The 24,201-nt window shown below is 38.5% G+C and overlaps 1 protein-coding gene across 2 annotated transcripts; it reads right to left on the bottom strand.

Moving 5' to 3' along the window:
• ATP6V1C1 (ATPase H+ transporting V1 subunit C1) lies at window positions 1-23,961 on the bottom strand. 2 transcript variants are annotated; one of them, XM_030445269.1, is made up of 13 exons: window positions 23,768-23,961; window positions 17,366-17,549; window positions 14,220-14,287; window positions 13,025-13,110; window positions 11,953-12,047; window positions 7,839-7,930; window positions 6,688-6,786; window positions 5,286-5,354; window positions 3,860-3,952; window positions 3,670-3,763; window positions 3,042-3,139; window positions 1,766-1,892; window positions 1-611 (listed from the first exon to the last, which is right to left on the bottom strand). In XM_030445269.1, exons 2-13 carry the CDS (start codon window positions 17,495-17,497, stop codon window positions 516-518), a joined length of 1,149 nt encoding a protein of 382 aa, XP_030301129.1. In that variant the 5' UTR covers window positions 17,498-17,549; window positions 23,768-23,961; the 3' UTR covers window positions 1-515. The 2 variants fall into 2 exon arrangements, with proteins under 2 accessions (XP_030301129.1, XP_030301130.1); XM_030445270.1 differs by lacking the exon at window positions 23,768-23,961 and adding an exon at window positions 23,130-23,416.
• Between the last annotated feature and the right edge of the window lie 240 nt (window positions 23,962-24,201).

Raw genomic sequence — 24,201 nt, 5'->3', positions numbered from 1 at the left:
TGACACCTTTGCACAGGTATGTTTATTTTTTCCTGTGTTTACAGTGCTTTGATTGTAATTTTACACCATTCAGAAAGCACAATTTCATACCAATTTTACATACTTTACATCACAGCTCAACAACATTAACACAGTTGTATCTACTAATCAAACAACCAAAATGGCCATGAACATTTAACACTACGCTTCTGTAAACAAGTTTTTTATAAACAATGGTAAATGAAATTAACACAGAACACCTTATGAAAGAGGAATGAGCTTTTCCCTTAAATAAATCACTCTTTATAAATACTTCAGTTCTCTCAATATATATTTACAGACATGATCAATTAAAAGCAGATTACCTACACTGTTCTTCGAAAAGAAAATGTCTAGAGATGGACCACTGTGTGTTAAATTCACCTAACACAGGAAGCAAGCATATGATTAATAGAGTGTTAAAAGTATTACTGTACTTCAATCTCACTTCTGTTTGTTTACACCAACACTGAGAAGATTGCCATGTTAGGGAACTTTTACTTGAATTCCAGCAAATTACAATCGATCTTGTAGTACACATATGGGTAGTACTCCTGCTGACTGAGGTTTAAGCCTGGAATATCCATAGTTGCCTGCAAATAAAGTTTTGAAAAAAGTTATACTCTTACAATTCAGACTCCCATTCAGAAGTAGGCAAAACATTCTATGTTCTAGAACAAATAGGCCAGGCAAGACTTCAAGCTTACATTTGCAGACTGTTCAAGCAACAAATAAAGCTAGAAATTTGACAACTAAGTAAGTGGTTTTCTAAATGAAGTACAAATGCTTTTTCAAAATCAAAGTAGTTTTGTGTCAATAAAACACAATTGTTGCTATTGTAAACACACCACCACTAAATTAAAGAAGTACTGCAATTATGTTTTACTACTTTTAAACACAGACAGTTTAAGAAAATTAATATTATTGAGTGCTGAATATTGTGGAAAGTTACATGAAGTTCAGCATCTTTAATTTTCACCTCAATTGCCTCACATACTACTTCACCAAAAAGGACTAGAAACACTTTGGAAAAACAGTACAATAGATAGAATATAATATAATAATGAAAGGTTATTTTTAAACTTTTAAAATTCAGCTAAACTCTGTGTGGTCTACCTTTAGTTAATTTTTAATTATGAAAAGCTCTGCTTTTCAATGCAAAACTAATTAGTAAGGTAAGCCTCCCAGCAAACCAGTTTTAAACATGAAATTGAGATCTCTATGGATGGAAAGGATGAAGTCATCTTGACATCAATTCAGCCTCCTTCAGCAAAGAAGGACAATTATGTTAACTTACCAAAGACAGCAACAACAAAAAAAGTTCTTTCAGTATCAAGGCTACTGTTACTGTTAACTGTGGAGAATTTGTGAATTCCTTCTGGGTTCAAAAAAGATATGAATTGTTCTAGTTTCAGATCAAAGTTGACTTTATTTTAATTTTTGAGGATATGCATGGGTATATAGTCTTTAAGATATCTTTCCACCAGTAGCAGAAAAGAATGCAGTATAAAGAAATTACATGAGACTTTTGTATCAGAGCTCACCAAATGCCTTGGTGTCAACTTTAAATACTATGTGCTTTGCAAAGACAAAGTATCTTTTTTATAAGGAGACACAATTTTCTGTACTGTGAGAGAAATGTTGATTAATATGAAGAGGTGTAGCTTTTTAATAAAGCAAAGAGACTTTTTTTGTTGTTTAAACAGTCTAAAGCTAATATTGGAGTAGCAGTAACAAGAATACTTACATCAATGATAGCTGCTGCACTGCTGTCAAGGTGTTTGTATAGCTCATACAGAACTTCCCTCAGTTTCTTCATTGTTTTCTGATTAGGCTGAAGCAGCATTGCCTGGAAGTTAACTGGCAAACCATATCTGAGGAAGTCAAGCAGAAAAATATGAAAATTATGAAATAAGCCTTTTTTCTCTTTTAAAGCAGAACTTTATTTTGAGAAAGGATCCTATTGCTGAAGATGAAATTCTGCTCATTTTCATTTTTGCAAGACCACTCTTTCTACAATTCATAAGGTGTCAATAAAGTAGAACATTTTTCTCCAAGTAACAAAACAGAAATCTTAATGCTTTTAAAATAATTTTAAATCCTTGTGTACTCAGCACAATTCTCAACTGAAATCACAGACCAATCTTTTAACATTCTAATTCGTTTACTTACAAGAGTTTGCTTATGCCACTAGGTGGAGAACCTAGTCTATACTCAATCCTCCTTTCTAGATATGCAGGAACATTTATCAATATGCAAATCAAGTTCAGCTTTCTTGCTTACTCAGTTTTATCTGCAAAACAAGCCCATAGGTAGCAGACTAGAATGCAAGTTAGTGTAACTTTTTTTTTTCTCCTCTGGCTGTTAACTTTATGACAACTTATCAAAAAGGCTAAAACCTTCCAATTTTCTGACTGACAAGAGGCAGAAGTCCTTTCAACACTAAAAACATCCAGGTCCTTGCTTCTGCAGAACTACAGCTGTTCTTATGTCAACTTAGTAAGTACAATTCTGGATAGGTATGAAGAAAAAAGCAGAGAAGTTTTATCGTTAGAATACTGAACAGTTGAATATTGAAGGGTTTATCCTATGACATTATTAGAAAGGCATGTTTTAAAGAAAAAACACAGATTTCAAGATTTGAGGCTATATTACTGAATATTTTTTGTTCTGAAGTATTCACATTTCCCACTTAAACAGAAGATGCAGTAAGCTCTTTGTAAAAGCAGCTCATAAAGCAAAGAATCACCAGAAATGCCTTGCTGCAACTTAGAGGGTACCTGTAATTCCTAAAGCACTGGTGGAAAGGCTGAGGGACAAGATACACAATTATCTATCTCAAATACTGCACAACTGGCAACAAAAGCTATTGCCATCAGCTATTCTTACTGCCTGACTTCTTCTTTCCTTCTTCCCAGAAGAGTGGCATTCACACACCTCAGTTTGGTAAACTTAAGCTACATGTAAATCCTTACAAAGTCCAGGGAAAAAAAAAAAAGGACTATTCACATCTGTCACGTTACCTTAAAACAGATTCAACAAAAACTCGTAGTGCTTTCACATGAATCCAGGCAATGAAAGCTTCACTGAAATTAACTTTCAGCCACCGAACCAGAGGCCCCTGTGAAAGAAAGGAAAGAGAGAAAAAAAAATTATGTTGTTCAAACCTCAGAAAAAGATTAGATGATTAGGCATGTCTGAGCAGATACTCAGTATCTGTACTATGATAATAAAGACAAATGAAAGGCAGAGTTCATTATGGACATAACAGCTCAAGGGTGTTTTGATTCTAAGTAAAGATAAATTTATTGAGATTTCCACTGTCTATTCAGTACACTGTGTCAGCTGTCCTGGGCTAAATATATTAAGGATCATTTCAGTAACATCTGACTAGTTCATTCAAATACTTGTTCATTTTTAAACATCACATCTCACCAGCTGCAGTATCAGCACTTGGTTCCATGCAGCGAGGAGCATTTGTGCAACAGGAAAGTCAGTTATCCCTGAGCACATTGGCTTGGTTGCAGGCTGACCATGTCATGTCATCCTTGCAATGATTTATCAGAATCACATGTCCATGAAATTGTTATGCAGCAACCACAAGCCTGAGATGTCTCACATTTCTATAATAATTAATTTATACAGACTTACAAACTGTTTCTTCTTGTCAGTTGACAGTCTAGTCATTTCTTCTTTATCTGCTTTCATCTCTTCTTCATTATACTGGAAGTCACGGACCATAAATCTGCATTTGGAAGTGAAAAAAAAAATCAGATAAAAAGTGACTATCTAGAGATCCTTCAAAGCATGAGTAACAGAACACACGTAAAATAAGCCTTACTTAAATTCTCTGGCTTTATGCTTGAAGTCATCCACTGCCTTCCTGAACAAGGTGACGTTACAAAGGTAACTATCTTGATCCTCAAAGAGTACACTACAAAAAAAAAATAAAATCAGCATTAATAATGTTCAGGTCACCACAGATCTGATATTATATGCAGTGGTTTAAACTGTACTTTGCTGCTGGGCAATAATAAATATAAATAAATAAATAAATATAAATAAATGCAGATAATCACACAGGATTAGTTCCCAAATGAAACACCTTATACAGAAAGTAACAAACTTGATAAAGGGAGTAATAAGAGCAGTTGCTAAAGGATGGAAGTTTCTATTTCACATTCAGAGATTTCACCACTCAAACACTTCATATGTGTCTGGATATTTGTTCAAGTTAAAATTATTTTATAGAAAAAGAAACTAAAGCTGATTTAATACTGAAGAGAATCAGACCACAGAATTCTTAGAAATGCATGTTTTAAAGAAGGAAAAAGGTTTAAAATAGAAAAGAAACAAATTAAAAAGACATAGGTCAGTAAGAAAAAGTGTTTCTTAGGCTGTAAAGATGACCCTCAGATTTACTGTTTTACAGTTCAAGACAAAAATGCCTATTTTGAGACCTGACCTCAGGAAAAAAGCTTGAAGAGATTTAGACTGTTCCTCAGTGTCAGTCTTCAATGCAAACATTATCCAACAGTTTAACAAGCCACCTTCTCTTAAGCCATCCCTAGATCATGGTTTCCCAGTAATTAAATAACAATCATTAGTAGATCTCCAAGTAGTCTTAAGCTTTTCCAACTCAAATGTGAAGTTGTCTAGAGCAAGCTCAGATTTTATAACTTGCATAGAGCTGGTGTTATCAGATCTCCCCGATCAAAACCTCACTCTGTCAATTAAAACTAACCACAAAGCAATGCTTTGTGCTACATGTTGATTTTCCTCAGTGTGGTTACAAGACTGCTGAAGTTGTTTAACAATATTATCAAATCCTGGCCTCAGGCTTGGCCATCACAGACACCAAGCACCAGCTTGATACCAAGGCCTGTTGTTAGCCTGAAAGAGACAAGTTATTTTTCTTTGCTTCTGTGTGTGTAACATCTTTTGAGTCCTCTGAAGGCATAAATCCCAACTAAATGTTGGCTAAATCCCAACATGCACTAGCTTCAAGCTGAATGTGTCTGATCTGAACTAGTTTGACTTTCAATTTTTTTACTCTTCCCACATAAGTTAGCCTGATAACTTTGTTAACTCTAGAGTCAGAGATCACTTGAACTTTTCCTCAACTGCAACATAATCAAGCTTGGTCAGATAAAGCTACGTATTTTGACAAGTTTTTGGCCAACCTTTTAAATTCAGAGTCACTACAGATAAAGAACCCTTAAAAATATAGCCCATGGAAATATGAGATTTAGTATTTAACAACTTACTTGCTGGAACGTGGTACAACCATCTCTGCTAGTGTTTCATACTGCTTAACCCAGTCATTATAATTTGACCTAGAAAATGTAGAGGTTATGGCTAAACTTTTAGTACTGTAGTAAGAAATCTTAGATAAATGGATCAAGTTCTTTTCTAAAAACAAACCAAACCAAAACATTAGACATTTAATTATCACATCTTCTGAGTAAGATATAGGTTGTCAGAAATACACAAGACATCAGGGACAGTCTTCCTCATGCTGGTTTGGTTTGGTTTAATTTTTAAGAATATTGCTAAATAAACTACAATGATAGCAATGTTAACATATTTTGTCTTCATGTAAGTTCCATTTCAAACATCTTCCACTTGCAAAGAACTATGAAATTAAATTAGTCATCATTAAGTACAGATGTCAGGGGACCAAATAGACTTAACTGTCATTGCTCATCAGAAACTCCTTATGTAAATCTGCTCTTTTGAGTCACTAATAGGAATACTTTTTCCACAACTACAAATGGGCTCCCCAGAGCTCTGTATTTGCCTGAAGGACCACTGAGAACATTGGAAGCCCTGCTTTTCTGTACTTAATGGGGAAGGGGTTACACCTTTTCAACACCAAATACAAGATAAAAATAACACTTGATATCTACTAACTTCCCATTTTCTGCTGAAGCCATTGCAAAGCTGTTTTGCCTTCACCAAACTGAGATTACCACTTCATGTGATCATCAGCCTACTGGCTATCTTTACAAGTCAGTAGCTCTCCTTTGCTCTCAGCACCAGAAAGACAGTCTAGTGCCATTTTCTCATTTTCCAAGAGTCTTAGAGACATGTGTATCACCACCTTCCTTGGCTAAGGTAAAAGGTGCAGTTTTTGTTGTTTAAACATTTCAGAGAGGAACAACCTGCTCCCAGCAAACCTTTGACATGACATATGCACTGTTCCATTACTAGCAACTTAGCTAAGTAAAAAGAGCATCATTCTGTGTATCTAAAAAAATGCAGAGCAATGTAGTAAACACTAAATAGTAAAAACCAGCACAGTCCATTCAATCATTAAGCCTTCTAATATAAAACCAGTGATGTTTTTACTCAGTACTTATATTTTCAAAAGGATACTTTCTGCAGCATGTCTAGCCATGACTAATATTACATAAGAGACGTAAGTCTAATCTCCAGTTTCTCAAATTCATGAGCACTCAGCATTCCTTATTACAAGTTTTTGTGAACAATAGAACACAGGTATACAGGCTTGACTCTACTAAGCATCCAAAAGTTTCTGTTAGTTCATTCAGGAAAATCCCAGACAAATCCAGATGTCTGTTCTTACAGTATTACAGGGCTATGGGATCTATTATTTGATTTAAATTTATGATTTTATTCTGTTCTTAAGACAAACAATAAACTTACTTCGGTACAATCACTAATAAAGTGACCAAATACTCCGAATCAACCACAAAGTCCTCTTTCTTTACAACATCCGCAAGACTTCTGGTTAGCAAGCTTCCCCTGCAGAGAAACAAGGAAGCATAAGTACATGTTTAAGAATTAGATTCATCTGGACAACAGTTTCCAGTGTTTGATAGTATTTTTTAAAAATGTATTTTTCAAAAATGTGTTTTTCTTAAGCATTCACTGTTAGCAGACCAAACAAAATGTCCTTACATGCATTTTGTATCTTGCTGGCTAAAGCCACTGAAAGTTTTTACCAGTATCTTCACTGCTGTGTGTCATTTCTGTACTCCAAATACCTCATACACTTAAAAAGCCAAGTTCTCTTTTATAAAGTGATTAAAAACACAAGAACCATTCAAATCATTAATCCTGAAATCTAGTATATGGAGCATTAGATTTACAACCTAGCATGGAACCTCAATAAAAAAGCAATAGTATTGCCTCATATTGACAAAAGCCTAAGTACATACACAGATTTAATGGGGCTTAGCTGGCAAATTACCTTACGATGGAACTTAAGGCTTACTAACAATATGCTATACTTAGTATGACCCAGGGTCCTGAGTCAGCCAGCAGGCTTGTGCCATTAGCTCTAATGGCAGGGTTGGGCCAAGTTAATTAACCATATTTTCCCAGAACTACTGTACCTCAGCTGCATTTCAGACCATTATCACACGTACATGACAAGACAGCACACAGTGATTGTTTACCATCTGCATGTAGGTAACAACAGCCTCTCTGCTGGTTATTTCTGAGGGAAGAAAGCCAGTAATATTCATATGCTTTTAGCATAAATTGGAGTGCAGGGAAAGAGTTGCTTGTTTTGACAAGACACCAAAGAAGCAGTGTCACACACCACTTTAAAAGCAACCATCTCTGAAAAGTTCTAACAGTTTATGCTATCTGTATGTGCTTTTGTGTATTTCCAAATTATGCTTTACAACCATAAATAAGCTATGACCAGCAAGTCAGCTGGTAATAAATGTTTATTCATGACAGCTGCTATTCAAGATTAATAAACACCTCTGTACCTCTTCACACATTACTAAGTTTTTATGGTTAGGTAACTTTTCTCTGCTACATTAGCAAAAACCAATGTAACTTACGCATTCTTTCTTTCCAAATTCTGAAGGTTCCCTTTCAGATTATTGTATGCTGAGGCTCTTGCTTTCAGATCATTGTCAATCTGGTTTACTCCCTTAAAGATAAAAAGAAAAGAAACAGTGCCTAAACAACTAGAAATGGCTTTAAATTATTTCTTAATTTCAAAGTTTAGATCTACAAACAGGAACTTAATAAAACACACCAATTAAATAAATAACACAATAAATAAATAAATAACCAATTAAATAAAACACACAACAATTAAAATGTTTATTTCCTTAATGCTTGATAAATTTCACTCAAAATTCAGAAAAGTTAGAATCCCTTTAAAGAAAAATCAGCCAAAACCAGAAGTTACACATCCTCTTCTAATACCAACTGTACATGCTCCTGCACCCAGCTGATTATTACTTCATGACTTCGAGGTTACCACACTCCATCTCAGCTGACAGAAGAGATCATTTGAAGTTTACCTTCCTACTTTGATAAAAGTTCACTTGTGAACAATGGGTATCATTTCCTTGAGCTGTTACCTCACTTCTTATTATACTTACCCCTCATTAAACTTTCAATTACAAGAATCATGTTACAGTTTTATGAGTAGCAAATGAAGAATTATGTAACTCAAAGCACTATTGATTTGCATCAATTGCAACATAGGAGGAGACTGTTGCCTTGTATTTGCCTATTGCAAATAGATGAACAGCCGTGGTGCCTGAAAGATAGAATATCAATTAAGCATAGCATCTGCCTGATTCCAAATTGCTGTTGCTACTTGCAGTTCTAAGTACTATCACAATTCTTTTATGTCTTTTTTTCTCCTCAAACAGCTATTTCCCATTTTGTATATTTGCAAAGGAAAATACAATAAATTATACCAACATCTCCCTTCACAAAGCCATCTTTTACACCACTGGTTTTCATTGGCAGTGGCTTACAACTATAAAGAAAAATATGTTTTATAGAGACTTTCTTCCTGTAATAAAAACTTAGGTAATTTGAAATGCCTGAACTTACAAAGGGCTGGTTCCAGAGTAGACAGATTAACAGTATCTCCATTTGGATGCAATTTATTTCAGACAATAAATACTTCTGTCTAATCAAGCAGAGGCAGCATTTTACATTTAAGGTCACTGGCAGCCTTCATCTTTCAAACTGTCATACCAGTGTTCCAACTATTTTACTGTTTAGACTCAGCCTCTGATGTCTGCCTTGCCATTGCTGCTCAAATAAGCTGTCTTTCTCAAATCCATCATCCAGGATTAATTGGAATGATAATAAAAAATTATTCATTCCCAGACAAAGTAACTTGGCAGCAAGTGGGAAACAAAACAAATCAAGCAATTAGTAGGTCTTAAACATCTGATCATACTCCTATCAGCATGTACCCTATACAAGGAAATATTTTAAAATCAATTTACTTAGTAACAGAGAACTGAAAGAACACAGTACAGCATTGGTCTAGCATCATAATGCTGCCTGCTCTCTCCTTTACTGCTTCCTCACTGTGATATGTAGGCACAAGGATATGAAAATTCCTAAGGACAAGTGTCTGTACCCAGCCAATGGGCTCTCACTTTATTTGGACTTAGATCACTGACAAAACATTTTGTTTGATTACAACACTTCAGTTTGGGGATCCACATATAATTGTATTTCCACAAAATAAATCTCCTTAAAAGCAAATTCAATGATTTATATAGTGACCTTGTTTACATTAACACCTAAGTTCACTTGTCTGTAGCAGAAATTGACTAAAAGTCAACATTCTGACAGTTTCATTTGGCAACATGTTAAAGGCTTGCACCTTGACAGAGGTAGCAATGCTTTAGGAGAAATAATCTGAAAAAAAGAATTTGCTTTTTAAACAGATAAATGCTTAAGGTTATTCAAATTCTTTGACTGATGTAACCTTCAGCAAAGACTGTGGAATATTTCAGCAGATAATACAAAGCACACATCTTCATGAAAACTTTTTATACTGTATAGATAGAAGACAGCATCAGGAGAAAATTCATCAGAAGTTATTAAACCAGTACTGTTGTGTATCTGGACTTTTTCCCAGACCAACAACTTTCCCCTTGACTTTTTCCAAGGATCAAAACCCTCAACACCCTAACTTTGCACTGACTAGTGAAAAAAGCAAAAAGCACTGATAACAAGCAGTGCCTTTCTAAAGCAGTTTCATTCATCATTCCCTAATTAATGTTAGCCACATGACAAAGTGAAGATTTTAACTATATTAGGGAAAAGACTGCTGCAAGTCTTGTGACATTATCTCCTAGGTGCCTCTTCTACAACATTTTGAGGAACTTGCAGTCATCTTCCTTCTCTCTTCACTTCATGGAGACATATCTGTGGCTCACAAGTGAAAACATTTTTTAAATTATTTGAGATTAGATTTAATAGATGGGTGTCCTTGAAGCTGTCCTTACAGAAGTACAGCTAAACATGCAGAGAAATGGGAATCCTCAACAGGATGACACATGCTGAAATACAGCAAATCTGCTCCTCTGCATTTGGTATCCAGCTTAGTAACTCGATGAGGCCCTCAATTAAACAGATAACAATATAAAGCAGGTACTTAATTTCAAGTTCAGGTTCTGGAGTACAATTTCACTGCACGCAGATGATTTATCTAGCAAACTCCAGGACACAGGAAAATATGCACTAAATCCTTGACACTATTTCACTAAAGGGCATATCACCTCATGTGGTTGCTTCAGCAAACTTAATTGCCATAAACACAAATTCTGTGCTATGGCAACAGGTAAGTTCCAAAAATGTAACAAAACACAGCTGACTTTTTTTCTTTTTAATTTATTTTTATTCAGTAACTTTCGCTCCTATTCTGAGGCCAAACAGAAGGAAACAAACTTCTTCAATAACCACTTCCTTGGTTAGACTTACAGAAGTCACTTGACCCTGTCTTATGTTCTCTCTGTCCCTGTTTCCCTACCAAGTTCCTCTTCTCCCATCTTAAACTTCATGCCTATACCTGTCAAGCAGTTGCTGTAAACATCTGAATGCTTCTTTCTGATACCTTCTGAAGAAGTAAAAGCATATGTACCTAAGTAGTGTCAGATATTAAGATTATTATTTCTATATATCTGTGGGATATTTTTAATGTGCAAATCTTTAGTCATAACTAAGTCTTCCTCCAACAATAATCCATGCTGCAGGTGTTTTCCAGGAATAGTTACTGAATGTAACTTGTAGGCTAAATTCAAGATAGGTCCAAAGAAAACACCAAAATTAAAGTGTTATTTGTGTTGTCAATCAGCTGTGAACAATACATTATGCTTTTGTAACCAGAAAATTTTTAAACCCGTAGTTTCAGGAAAGAAACATTTTGAGAATCTGCAGTTATAGCAAAGCATGGATTTGCCAGCATTAATCTCTCTTTCCACCCCGACTGTAGCTTCCACATACCCATCACCAAAAACTACCACTATAGGTACCCAGAGCAGCTGCTTTTTTCCAGGTTAAGCATTTTGTTGACCAAAATAATTTCAAGAGTCAGTTTGCAGATCACAGAAAAGGAAAAATATCTGAAAAAGCTGGGAAGATACGAAAGCAAGGGTAGCTTACAGAAAACTCTTTCACTGTTTGAACACAAGTCACCAAGTGCAAGAAACTTTACCAAAGTAAAGACATAGGGAAAACCCATGACCACACTCAAATGAGCTTTCCTTACACTAAACATCGAAGGCTTACTTTTTCCCCTCACAACTGAGCATCTTTGCTTTCAGAAGGTAAGTTCCCTGATTCACTGGCCACAAAGTTTGAGAACACGTGGTAAGTGGTGTGCCAGTACACCAAAATTTAAACCTAAATGACACAATTTGCTAGCTATTTATTTGTAAACTCATTGATCTTAGGAAACAAAATTCAGCAAAGACACCATGATGCCCTTCAGGGAGCACCCTCCAAATCCCATCCCCATCCTAATACATTTCTTTGGTTGCTAAAACAGACACTGCTATCAGAGTCACTACTGTTGTTACCAAAGTTACATGAAGCTAGCAAAAACAGACAAACAGCTTTAAAAAAGAAGTTTTGTGCATACATATTTCAAGTTCTAGTAGAGGAGTTTTATAAAACAAATTACTTTACCTTTGCAATAATTTCTGAAATATTCTTCAGTGACTGCTTGATTGGGTATTTGGCCATATCCCACTGGAATCTTATTACATAGGTGACCAAGTCAACTAAAATTTGAAAGAACTTTATTAAAATAGGCACTACAAATCCTGATGTATTTTAGTACTGTATGCTGTAACTGAAAAATACTGTAACAGACTGTCTGTGCACCTTCACGTGGGTGGATCACATTACTTAAGAAATTTGAAAATAAACAATCAAGTTGCAAGTCATTAATGACCTCTGCCTTCATGTATTGCCTTCTCCACATCTATAGACCCTAACATTATTTAGTAAGTCAGTGATGGCTGTAGAAGTACAGACAAGACCAACTATTTTTTGCTTTGTGTGGAAAATGAGTGGGAGAAGAGGTTACAATACAAAAAAAGAAGGCAAAAATTATGTAGCTCAGTTGAAGCAACAGCTTTGTAAAACTGTCTACAAGACAGACTACTCCAAGCCCCCATATCAGAATAACTGTGTTAATTAGGACCAGTGCACTTGTCTTCATGTTAATCCATTCACATTAGCATCTTTTGCATCAATATAAGCTGTATTAAACTTCATGAAATGGCTTTGAAAACACAATATTGATTTAGAGACCAGCTTAACTCTTCACTGTAACAAAATGGGCAACTATTTCCATGATACAATTAGTTTTATAAACATGTTCTACCACAATTTGGGAACAACTACATACCTTACATAAAAGTTCACCTATTCAGATGACAGACTAATACAAAGAATGCTCACAGTGATCAGTCACAGTAATTTTTATGTTCCACCAAAGACCAATTATGACAAACTACAACCCTAAATGATCAGGTGGTTTACATAAAGGACTATTTAACATGTAGATTAATTTCTTGCCATTCTGGATTCTATAACTTGTTTCAGAGCAAGTGACTCACTGAAAAACATACTTCCATGTCTAAACTGGGCTTCAGAGTGTCATACAGAGAAGCAGCATTAAATATGCTACAGGATCATTGCTCCCCCTACCATCAATTTTGTAGTTCCCTCCCATCATATTGTGGTACTTTACCTCCATTAGCCAGAAGATTCTCCTGAACTTTATCTTTACTGTCTTCTAAAACATCAGCCATATACTGGGCCACCTTCTTTACAACACTGAAAAATGAAAAATAAACAAAATGAAAAAAAAAACCAAAAAAACCAAAAAAAACTGCCATTTTGAGAAACAGCATTTATAAAACTCATCTGAATAATTAAAGACTGAAAGAATTGATTTCCAAAAGCACAAACTGGCTCAGTATCTGAAGGAGACCAACTTGTCAGATACATACTAGAACATTATTCCAATCCTTGTCTAGTGTTGCTGCTCATCAGTTCTCACCAAGGTGATGCTACTTCCCTTGATTCCAGATAACAGGGCTTGACCTCAGGTGTTATCTCACTATACACCAACCTTCTTCTGAAGTCTGTGCTACTTTCAAAATTCCAACCCTTTTCTAAAAATTGATATGAGGTAGAAATTATCAATAATCCAAAATAAAAGGCAACCATGACAATGAAACACCAAAGACAACTGGATAAAGCTAGGCCCTGCCCTCATGAAATCTGACACACAACACCTGACTTCCTCACTAGGAAAGCTCTGTTTAATATTACTCACATGTGCTATGCCACATTGTTTCCTTTTATATTTAAGACAACCATATAGGAATTCTCTCATTGAAACAGAAGATAGTTCCACAAGTTCTGGTTACGTGAAATTTTATTACATTTGTTCAAAATCACTTTCAAAGTACCACTAGTTTTTTCAAAATTAACAGCTTTTGCATTTTAATGCTAATGCTGTTTCATCATCTCTGTGGACTAGCAGGTGTGTTTGCCTTCTCAAGTCTGTAAGCAGTAATCTAATCTGCTAAAAGGATGATTTGTACTTCATTTCATCACCACTTTCTGCATCTGTTAGGCTCAATTCTTAACAGTTCAAGTTCCAACAGTACACACTGCTACTACAGGGAGCAGAGAGAACTGTCCTTCATCAGTGCACTATGTCCCACTATTCCACAAGAAGGGCAGATTTTTTGATTTTTTTTCTCAAGTACGTACTAAGAAAAAGAGCAGCCTAGCTTTCTGAAATCTTAGCTTGCAGGCTACCTGAAGAGGATCACTATGAAACAAAAGAAAGATGGAAATAACCTGTGTATTATTAGGACTCTGCAAATAACCATTATTCTAATATTTTTCATCCCAGTGAAAATGAACTCTACCTCTCCACAAAGGCATCCAGTTTAGCCAGCTCATCTGACAAACCAACCAAAACATCCAGTGTGCCAACCTAGAAGGAAAGATCAAAATACATTAGCAGTTGTGTGTGAACATAGACAGATAAAGCCAATTAGCAATAACTACATTAAATACTGTACTCTAAGATTTCAGACTTGTTGCTCTAACAAAGTCACACTGTGTTCCATATGCTCAGCACACCACTAAAGCACCACTGTATCAGATCTAACTCTAGATAGGTGCATGGTTTCCAGTCCACATTCCATCCATCCAAAACATGGTAAAAAGTCTTTTACATTATGCATTGGCTGCATTTCCCACAAGCCACTTGATTCTGTATTTGATTTTGTTCTTTTTTTGAAATTACTACTTTACCTGAAATTTCTGTTATCAGGTATCTCAGTACTTGAGGCATTTCAGAACACTGAAAACTCTGAATACATCAGAGTACAATTTAAAGTACAAAAATTTGAATATATAAGTCAGATCAACAAGAGTCTGAACTTTATGCATCTGTAATAATGAAATATCTAGCTCGTATACAAGCTTTTGTTTCCTTCCCTCTCCTCCAGAAACCCTAATTTTGCCCTAATATTGTGTAATAATCTAAAACAATATGTATAATTTTCTGGGGCCAGGGATGACACTAAGCATTTTAGACTCCATATAATTCAAACATGAAAATTACAGCATAGTAAAATATTCTGGTTAGATTTTTCATAAACAAGTCTCAAATGGGTCTATGACATGAAAAACGGTACAGCTATGCTGATGCTATACAGACAAAAGGTGATTATTTTTAAATAGGTCATGTAATATCAGTGTTTCTTTGAGCCTCTCCAAGTACTTACACATTTCTTCATTCTGTTCAACTAAAGTACGAGATAGCTCCAAAAAGATGACATACCACCTCTAGTATTTTAGCTATGAGTTTACATTTTGCCCCTGTACTCAGCGCTGGTGAGGCCACATCTCGAGTACTGTGTCCAGTTCTGGGCCCCTCAGTTTAGGAAGGATATCGAGGTCCTGGAGCAGGTCCAAAGGAGGGCAACCAGGATGGTGAAGGGACTCGAGCACAGACCCTATGAGGAGAGGCTGAGGGAGCTGGGGCTGTTCAGCCTAAAGAAGAGGCGGCTCAGGGGAGACCTCATCACTCTCTACAACTCCCTGAAAGGAGGGTGTAGCCAGGTGGGGGTTGGTCTCTTTTCCCAGATGACTTTCAACAAGATAAGAGGGCATGGTCTTAAGTTGTGCCAGGGGAAGTTTAGGTTAGATATTAGAAAGAATTTCTTTATGGAGAGGGTGATCAGGCATTGGAATGGGCTGCCCAGGGAAGTAGTGGATTCTCCATCCCTGCAGATATTTAAAAAGAGACTGGATGTGGCACTCAGTGCCATGGTCTAGCAACCGCAACGGTAGTTCAAGGGTTGGACTTGATGATCTGTGAGGTCCCTTCCAACCCAGCCAATTCTATGATTCTATGATTTCTTGCTGAAATAATATCAGGCATAAATGAATCTTGTGTAGTCAAGATGCTCTTTACTTTTAGTCTAGCATCTTTGTTTTATATATTTGAGTGCTCATTTGAGTGCATGATTCCTGTTCTCTTTAGCCTTGAAGTAGAAAGAAACAATTACTTAAGTAACATCACAACCAAATTGCTTTCCACTCCCTGCCTCCTTCTGAACCACATGCAGAATAAGGAAGCTAACCCTTTGGCTGGTCACAAGCCACAGGACAAGTCAGTCTTTAAGCAATAAGACTACTGTTCAATAGAGACGAAAGCTGTTCCACTGTTTTAACTAAAGGATCTCACTCCTTAAACCGTATTACCAGGCCCACAAAGCCTGGCTATTTCCAATTATACATCAAGTATATTTAGCTTCTAACCCTTTTAGGATGTAAAATGGAAATAAAAACATTCCTAACCCTAATGGTCCACACCAGTTTTCAGTGATAACTTTTCTAAATACTGTGGGCACCCTACAGCTTGAAAGGTATCCTGATTCATATTCAAGTATGTCCTGGGAAGAGACAGACATTTGTTGCAGTCTCTGTTCTTACCTCTACTAATAGATCTCTTGGAATGACTCAGGACTAAATAGAATCATAGAATCATAGAATTGGCTGGGTTGGAAGGGACCTCCGAGATCATCAAGTCCAACCCTTGAACCACCGTTGCGGTTGCTAGACTATGGCACTGAGTGCCACATCCAGTCTCTTTTTAAATATCCCCAGGGACGGAGAATCCACTACTTCACAGGGCAGCCCATTCCAATGCCAGATCACTCTCTCCATAAATAAATTCTTTCTAATATCTAACCTAAACCTCCCCTGGCACAACTTAAGACCATGCCCTCTTGTCTTGTTGAAAGTCGTCTGGCAAAAGAGACCAACGTCCACCCAGTTACAACCTCCTTTCAGGTAGTTGTAGAGAGCGATGAGGTCTCCCCTGAGCCTCCTCTTCTCCAGGCTAAACAGCCCCAGCTCTCTCAGCCTCTCCTCATAGGGTCTGTGCTCGAGTCCCTTCACCAGCCTGGTTGCCCTCCTTTGGACCCGCTCCAGGACCTCGATATCCTTCCTGAACTGGGGGGCCCAGAACTGGACACAGGACTCGAGGTGTGGCCTCACCAGGGCTGAAGGTTATGGTAGTTGGAAGATCCTCTTAAAAGACACACTGAAGCACTGAAGCACTCTGTGCCCTGGGTCCATTCCCAGATACAGGAATAAGGCACCAATCCACCTGGATTCAACCTATTCTGTACACAGAGATTGATGGCATGCCTGCCACGTAATATTGACATGCTTTGATGAGCTGTCACTCAGTTAAACTAAGCTAAAAACTCTTCTTGTTCAAGAAACATTTGGGTGTCAGGATAAACCCTGTCCTGATGAATACACTTGCTTGTAATTTTTCCATATCATGATAATTGCATTTAACCAAGAAAAACTTCTTTCAGATTTTGTCTCTCTTCACTTATCAGAAGCAATTTCTTAGATCATATATAATCATCAAAAGAAGTCAGCTGCTCTCTTTGAAAATTTTCAAGTACCTACAGTTGTAGTCACAAGAAACAAAGATGATGCAAACCAAACATACTTCTTAGGACATGACACAGGGCTTACATACCTTCAAGTCCGGAATATTGAACTTCGAATTAGTAGAAAGATTGTTGTGTTTTGTAGTTGCTGCATTTAGTTTTTCCCATGTCTGTTGACAGGTTTTTTCCCCAGGAGCAGAAATCAACCAAAACTCTGTCATTTTTCTATCTTTATCTTAATGCTTCTGTGCTTCTGAAGATACAGGCAAGATGCTAGCAGAAAGGAAAGGTGGAGGGAGGGGAGGGGGGAGAAAAAATATCTGCCATTAGCTCAGGATTCAAAGCTTTGCCTGAAGAAAAACATCTTTTTCCATGGTACTACAGAGCAGTTCCAGTCACTGGAAGAGATTTTACCAACAGTAAGATGTGGCACCAAATTAATTTTTTCCTATCTTCCAATTCATATTTGTACAGTTGGGAAGTTGTTATGAATTGTAGAATGTTTGTTCATTTAAACCTTAAGCAAGGTATATTTCTGATAAGGGGAATTGTTATGAACTGTATATAATGTTTGTCATGAGTTGTATATTGTTTGCAAGGTATATTTCTTTGTAATTTTACTAAAGATAGAAGCAGTAAAAATGTTATGTACTTTACAAAATAAGCTGTGAAATGTACCCAGGAAAAATGAGGTGCTACATGACTGGGAGTGTGTAGCCACTTTTCAAGAAGCCCATCTACAGGGTGAGAAAGAAGAACCCGGACCCCTAGCAACATGGCTGAAATCCGTGGCTCCGGCAGGTGGCTGACTATAAAAACGAGAAGAGCTGAAGCTGCCACGCGCCATCTTGGTGGAGCAAGGGCTCCTGTGCGCCCAGCGCTGTATTTCTGCTTGTCGCTTGCTAATAAATTCAAATTGGTTTTAATTGGCGTGTCCTGGTCAATTTTTAGGACCCAATTTATGAAAAAGTCTTTGTAAACTGCCCACTCTGCAAGTTAAAGAGGGCTGAGTCTTGCTACATTAGCATCTTTAAACTGCAATGCCACAAGAGATTATAAGAAAATCATCTCACTGAAAATGAATCAAATAAAACAGGACCCAAATAATCTTTTCACAGCTGCGTATTTTCCCAGCATCTGAGCAACAGCCAACTTTTTCTGAACACGTAAGAAAAAAACCAAAACAGATTGCAACTCTTGTTGTTGTATCTTTTCAAAGGATTAGAATAGTGTTTTAGGACAGAGTCGTAGGACAGTGTTCAGACATGCCTAAATGCCAAAAAAAAAAAAAAAAAAGTTTAAATCTGATGAACTTCAGTTCATTCTTTCAAGCAAAGAAGGTTCTACTGGCAGCTAAAAATGTCAAAGAAAATTTTCAAAAAAAATTTGTAGTCCTTGTTAAAAACGCTGACTCTACATTTAAAACTTTTTATTGAGAGAGATATAAGTAACGCAGTGTGCTGCAGCATGCTGGGCAGCCGGGGAGCCGTAGCCCCACGACCGGCTTGCAAGTTCGATAGAGTAAGACCGATTCTTTTATACTTCTCATAAAACCCCTTCCCCTCAGTCTATCAGTTTATCATTGGTTCTCGTTTTGTGGTCCCCTCAGTCTCTTATCAGTTTATCATTGGTTTTCATTTTGCGGGCTTTCCCAGCATTGGTTCTTGCTTCGCGGGCTTCGCTCTGCTGCTGAGGGGAATGGTCACGTGACGTCCCTGTTTGGCGGGCCCCTGCGGTCGGCGCCTCCTCCTGTGTTTCTGGCTTTTCTTCCTTCTAAGTACGCTTAAACATACACCCCAAAACAACACGATACAACATGCTGTCTCAACAAACTGACCAACAAACATTATTAAATTGAAAGATACACTCAACAAAACAATAAACTACAATTTTAAGCCCTTATTTTTCACAGTCCTGGTATCTGTTTTAACTGCAGAGCCTCAATAACCTTACCCATACTGCCAGAGTATTGATCCTAAGTACAAATTACGTGGAGCTACTTTGTAAGAAGCTAAGAGTACATCCATTCCTCTGTCAGCAAGAAACAGAACAAGCTGGCTGAGAGTTACCAGATTTTTTTTTAATAAGGGAGCAAAGAACATCACAGCATACTTTGACAGAATCTAAATGTCAAATTTTGATACTTGCAATGTCTTCTTTAGCAGCTTTGCAAGAGCAGAGACCAACCTACATTTCATAACGAGCAGACTACAGCACTCAATTTTTCCAAGAGACAGAATCAAATACTGTATTTTTAAGAACTAATAACTAACAGCAAACTTTGCCCGGAACAACACATTTAGGTCCTTCACCTGTGTAACCACTCTAGGGAAAACAAGTTACCAAGGGTAATGAAGTTAGACATTAGCTAAAGAAAGGCCTGTTAGCTGAATCTGTTTTTCAAGCTACTCAGGAAGCCTAAGCCTTAAGAAAGTTTACCAACCATTTAATTAATACCATGCAGCATATCTTGCCACTGCCATAGCAGCCATCTTCCTTCAATCAAGGGGCCTTGTTTACAAGAAGACATCCTGGCATTGAGGAGGCACACTCCACCATGCCTGGCACTCCATTAACAGGCACTAGGCACAGCAGTGCTATAACCCTAAATGCAGTCAATGCCGAGGTTGATATAGCTATTAGAGAAATCAAAATATTCACAAGACCTTCCCTGTGTTCCATTCCCACACAAGCTTGTCTGGCTTGACTCAGCCCAGTTCTGGGCACCCTCCTGTGCTGGGGCCATGCACCTGCACAGCAGGAACTCAAGGACCTGGGAGCCACCTGTGCTCTCTCTCCTCTCTGGCACTGCTCTCTTTGCTCCCCTGTCAAGCTGCCAAAGCAGGCTGGAAGAAGTTATAAGTTCTTTGGTCCTGGAAACAGTATGGGTGTGAAAAAGGGTTCTGCTTCCAAGAAGGATGGGTGAAAAGACTGGGTCTGCTTTTCCTACCATGCTGTGGACTTGACTGTTGAGGAGAGGTCCCAGAGAGAAGAACCAGAGAAGGGATGAAACCAATGCAATTGTCTCTCATGCTCAAAAGCATGCACTATAACAAACCTTAGTGATACCATCCTGCTGATTTTGGTATCAGGAGGCATCATGATAAATTAAACCGACATCAGTCATCAATAACATAACATAGAATGCAATAGGGCTTCTTTGTTTAGGGAAGGACTAACTGGATTATCTCACACAACAGGTCTCCACAGGAGATCAGCTAATTATACCTGATTTGGAATGAGACAAAATTTCCTCTTATTCAGACTACTTTGGTGGATTATCTTCCTTACCCTATGCTGAACTCACATGAATCCACTGCACAATGTTTTCCTGTGTTTCACTGAACCCTGGCCCTATTAAAGACATGCCCAAGTTTACAGTAAACTTGACACATGCAGAGACACCGCTATAGCTGACACAAATATTCAAAGTATTTAAGCTTTAAATTTGTTTATGATTTTATTTTACTACACTGGGACTAGAAGAGGCTTTGGAATGACCATTGGATAAATAAGAGGAACTACCTCAAGCAGAAGTAGAGGACAAGTACCCAAGTGAAAGACAGAAGAATGGCAAAACAGAAATCCAGGCTCCTAACAATTAAAATGGATGGAATGTTGCATTCTCGTGTTTTCCACTAAAACGTAAATAGCCCTTAAGGAATATGTATAAAGTTTCCAGAGTTTATATCATCTAAGGAAACAATTACACATTTACAGTGACACAGTCTCATTCTCTGCACTATGGATTGGGAAGATCAGCTCACCATTAAAAGTACAAACATCTTTTCCCAGGGGAAAAAAAAAAAAAAGTACTAGACCCATTGGAAAGAATTGTTGCTTTCAATAAGTAAAGTTTTTCAGTCTTTTAAAGTTAGTTTCCAAAGACCAGTTGTTCAGAACTTCCAGTAGTATGGAAGTCTACTATAATGAAACCTGAAGTTACAAACACCAGACAGACTTGCAGGAAATCTTTTTACATGCTTAAAAAACAATGAACTACAGCACTTCATGATTCCTTAATATCACAGGCAAAAATGGGTTGGTCAGCTGAATAACCAAGATCTTTCTCCACTGCTCAAAGTAAAGAGGCACAAGTGGAACAGTTGTAGCTCCTGGGAATCATTACTCTAGAGAATTTTTCTTGCCCTTCTCCCTCATAATTTTTATCCCAGGGGCTGGTTTTCCTGAAGCTCTACTCTATTTCTAATCACCACAGGAAGATGATTCCCCATTTTGGATACCTATTCAACTGAGACATTTGCAAATATATACATGGAAAAAAGCTTGATAAAATAGTTTTAGAAGTTTGTTTTTATGTTAATTCTATGTGAGGGGGGAGGGAGTTTGAAAAAAGAACTATGGGGAAAACAAACAATAAGAGGAAAAAGGAGAAGTGCTAAGGAATGGTAAGAAAACAGAAAAAAATATTAGCCAAAAAATACATACTGACTCACTGTAAAATGAAAGCCATGAGATTTCAGGAGACGAACCAAAGAATAAAGCAGGAAACACCAAATGTTCCAATCTTTTAAGTACACTGACAGGTATTTTTTAGTTATTTTATTTCTTCGGTCTGCAAATACTGGTATATAGTCTGCTTTGAGAATCACTACTGTGGTGAATTAATTCTTTCTTTAGGCCAACAGGTATTTGGGAACTGGCAAGTCCTGGCATCTTGGCAAAACCTACCATCAATCTCTTTTTGGCCTTAACATTAGAGTATCATTCACAGGGATACTGCCATTTATAAGCTGCACATTGCTGTGAAAAGACTTACCTGTACTTTTTACAGTATTTTGAAGTGAGTCTGTTGCAAGTATGGGATCATACAAAAAATTTAGTTCACTGCAGACTGGGATTTTGTTGTTCTAAGCACTGCCTGCATAAGGGTAGAGCTCTAACTTAAACATCTGCATTATGAAGCACTGTATTAGAAACTTCAGCTACAGGGGTAAACCCAAACCCAACAAAAACAAAGCAACAACTAAGTTACAGCAAGAATGCTGGCAGAAACAAGCCTCATTTTGCTTTTAGTCATCTCGTATTCCAAGAAAATCCAAAAGGCACCCTTCAAATTTTTAAGCACTTTGCAGACAATCTGATGATTACACTGTTTCCCCTTCTCTACTTTGCTCATGATTACAACTAAAAACATGAATCAAAACTGATTAAAGCAGAAACTGACTAAAGCAGAAGCAGGGAAGATAACCCCAACAAAAAGCTGCCCATCACCTCACCTTCCTCACTCCCTAAGATCATTAGCTGCATTGTCCTGGTAAAATTTTGTCAGACTTTCCCACTTTCAGGTTTTTGGGCAAACCAAAGGCAAAACCAGAAAAAGACAGAAAGTATAAAACATAGAATAAGCAACAAGAATGGACAAGTGAAGTATTGTTTACACCATGTACCTCTATGACCAGCATTTTTTTGTAATGTGCTAATGATAGTTTCCCCCAATGTCTGTTCACTGTTTTTTAGCTATTTTATTTGTTTCTGATGTACACTCCTTAAAAGAAACATCCATAAATGGTTATCTGCATACACAAATGGAATTTTCCACAACACATACATCTATTAATTTAAAAACATTCAATACTTTAGCACACATAAAGTTAAACTAATGTTTTCAATGTGTTGTGGTTTTTTTCCTAAATATTGTCCATTTGGTACTCTACCACAATAAGATACTGAGTAGAAAATATGGTCTTAGTTTTGCTGAATATGAGCAGAATGACACATTAAGTAGTGAAACTGCTTCTGAGATGCCATTTTAAGTATTTTCTGACCAGCTTCAACAAAAAGTGTAAGCCCCCACGATGCGATTTCCTCAAACTGGCTCTCAGGAATCACCTTTGAGGCTCTGCGTTCACGGCCTCCGCATTTCATACACAAAAGCGGGCAGGATGAGGAAGCCAGAGCTCCGCCCGAGATTTCACAACGGGACCTCGCACGCCTTCTGCGGGGGCTTTCCGGGGCTGGCACGGGGGGTGGGGATGGCGGGGAGCGGTGTGTGGGACCGGCCTGACTCTCCCCAGAGCCACTGCTCGGATCAGAGGGATTAGATGGCAGCTCCCACAAGGCGGGCAGGCGGCAGGTGCCCCGGCAGCCGCGGGCGGAGGCTCCCGGGACAGCGCTTTTACCTCGCCCTCCGCAAGAAAAAAATCCCCACCGTGGCTACCTCCCTCCCGGCCGGGGGCCCGGCAGGTTAGTGCCTGGGCAGCCCCGACGCCCGGCGCGGCGCCGCGGCCTGTGACAGAGCCCCGGAGAGACGCGACGGCAGAGAGGCCCCCGCGGTACCGCCGGGCCCGTCCGCCTCTGCCTTCACGTCAGGCCCAGCGCGGGCCGCCGCCCGGGAAACCCGGAGACCCGCACTGGCTGCTCGGGGCGCGACGCGGCGCACTCTGTTCTGTCCTGTCCCGGCCCGGCCTGTCCTGACCCGTCCCGGCCCAGACCCTCCTCCCCCCGCGGCCCGGTCCGGCGGCGGTTACCGTCACTGCTCCATCCCCCGCCGGCAGCCGCAGCCGCTCGCCGCCCGCACACCCGCCGGCGGGTCACGTGACGCCGGTGATCAGCTGACCCCGCCGCAGCGCCGGTCACGAGACGCGAAGCGACGGGACGGGGCGGGGGGGGAGGAGGAGGAGGAAGAAGAGGCTGAGGCTGAAGCGTGACGTCACGGTGACGTAACTTACAGGTCACAGAGTCGTTTCGGCGGGAAGATGCCTTTAAGGTCATAGTCTGCAGCCATTCCGCCAGCAGTGCCGGTCCGGAACTCTACCTGCGCGTCTTTTAAAACACCTCCAGGGCTGGGGACTCAACGACTGCCCCGGGAGATTCTCCTCACCCCTCCTTTAGCTGCTGATCTATTTATAGAAATGTTTTAATTGCCCCTTAGGCCAGTAGCCAGATCAAGTTCTAGCTTTGG

This window comes from Calypte anna, chromosome 2 (assembly GCF_003957555.1).
Source record: "Calypte anna isolate BGI_N300 chromosome 2, bCalAnn1_v1.p, whole genome shotgun sequence".
Classification (NCBI taxonomy): Eukaryota; Metazoa; Chordata; class Aves; order Apodiformes; family Trochilidae; genus Calypte; species Calypte anna.
The sequence above is the reverse complement of the archived record's forward strand: the minus strand, read 5'-3'. Positions and strand labels throughout refer to the sequence as shown.

What these genes read in the sequence shown, in the direction of transcription:
- ATP6V1C1 (XM_030445269.1), bottom strand. Translation starts at nt 17,497, where the DNA reads ATGACAGAGTTTTGGTTGATTTCTGCTCCTGGGGAAAAAACCTGTCAA. An exon ending in CTGACAAGAAGAAACAGTTT is followed by an intron (nt 3,140 to 3,669) that starts GTAAGTCTGTAT and finishes TTTCTTTCACAG; the next exon opens with GGGCCTCTGGTTCGGTGGCT. An exon ending in TTTGTTGAATCTGTTTTAAG is followed by an intron (nt 1,893 to 3,041) that starts GTAACGTGACAG and finishes TGACTTCCTCAG; the next exon opens with ATATGGTTTGCCAGTTAACT.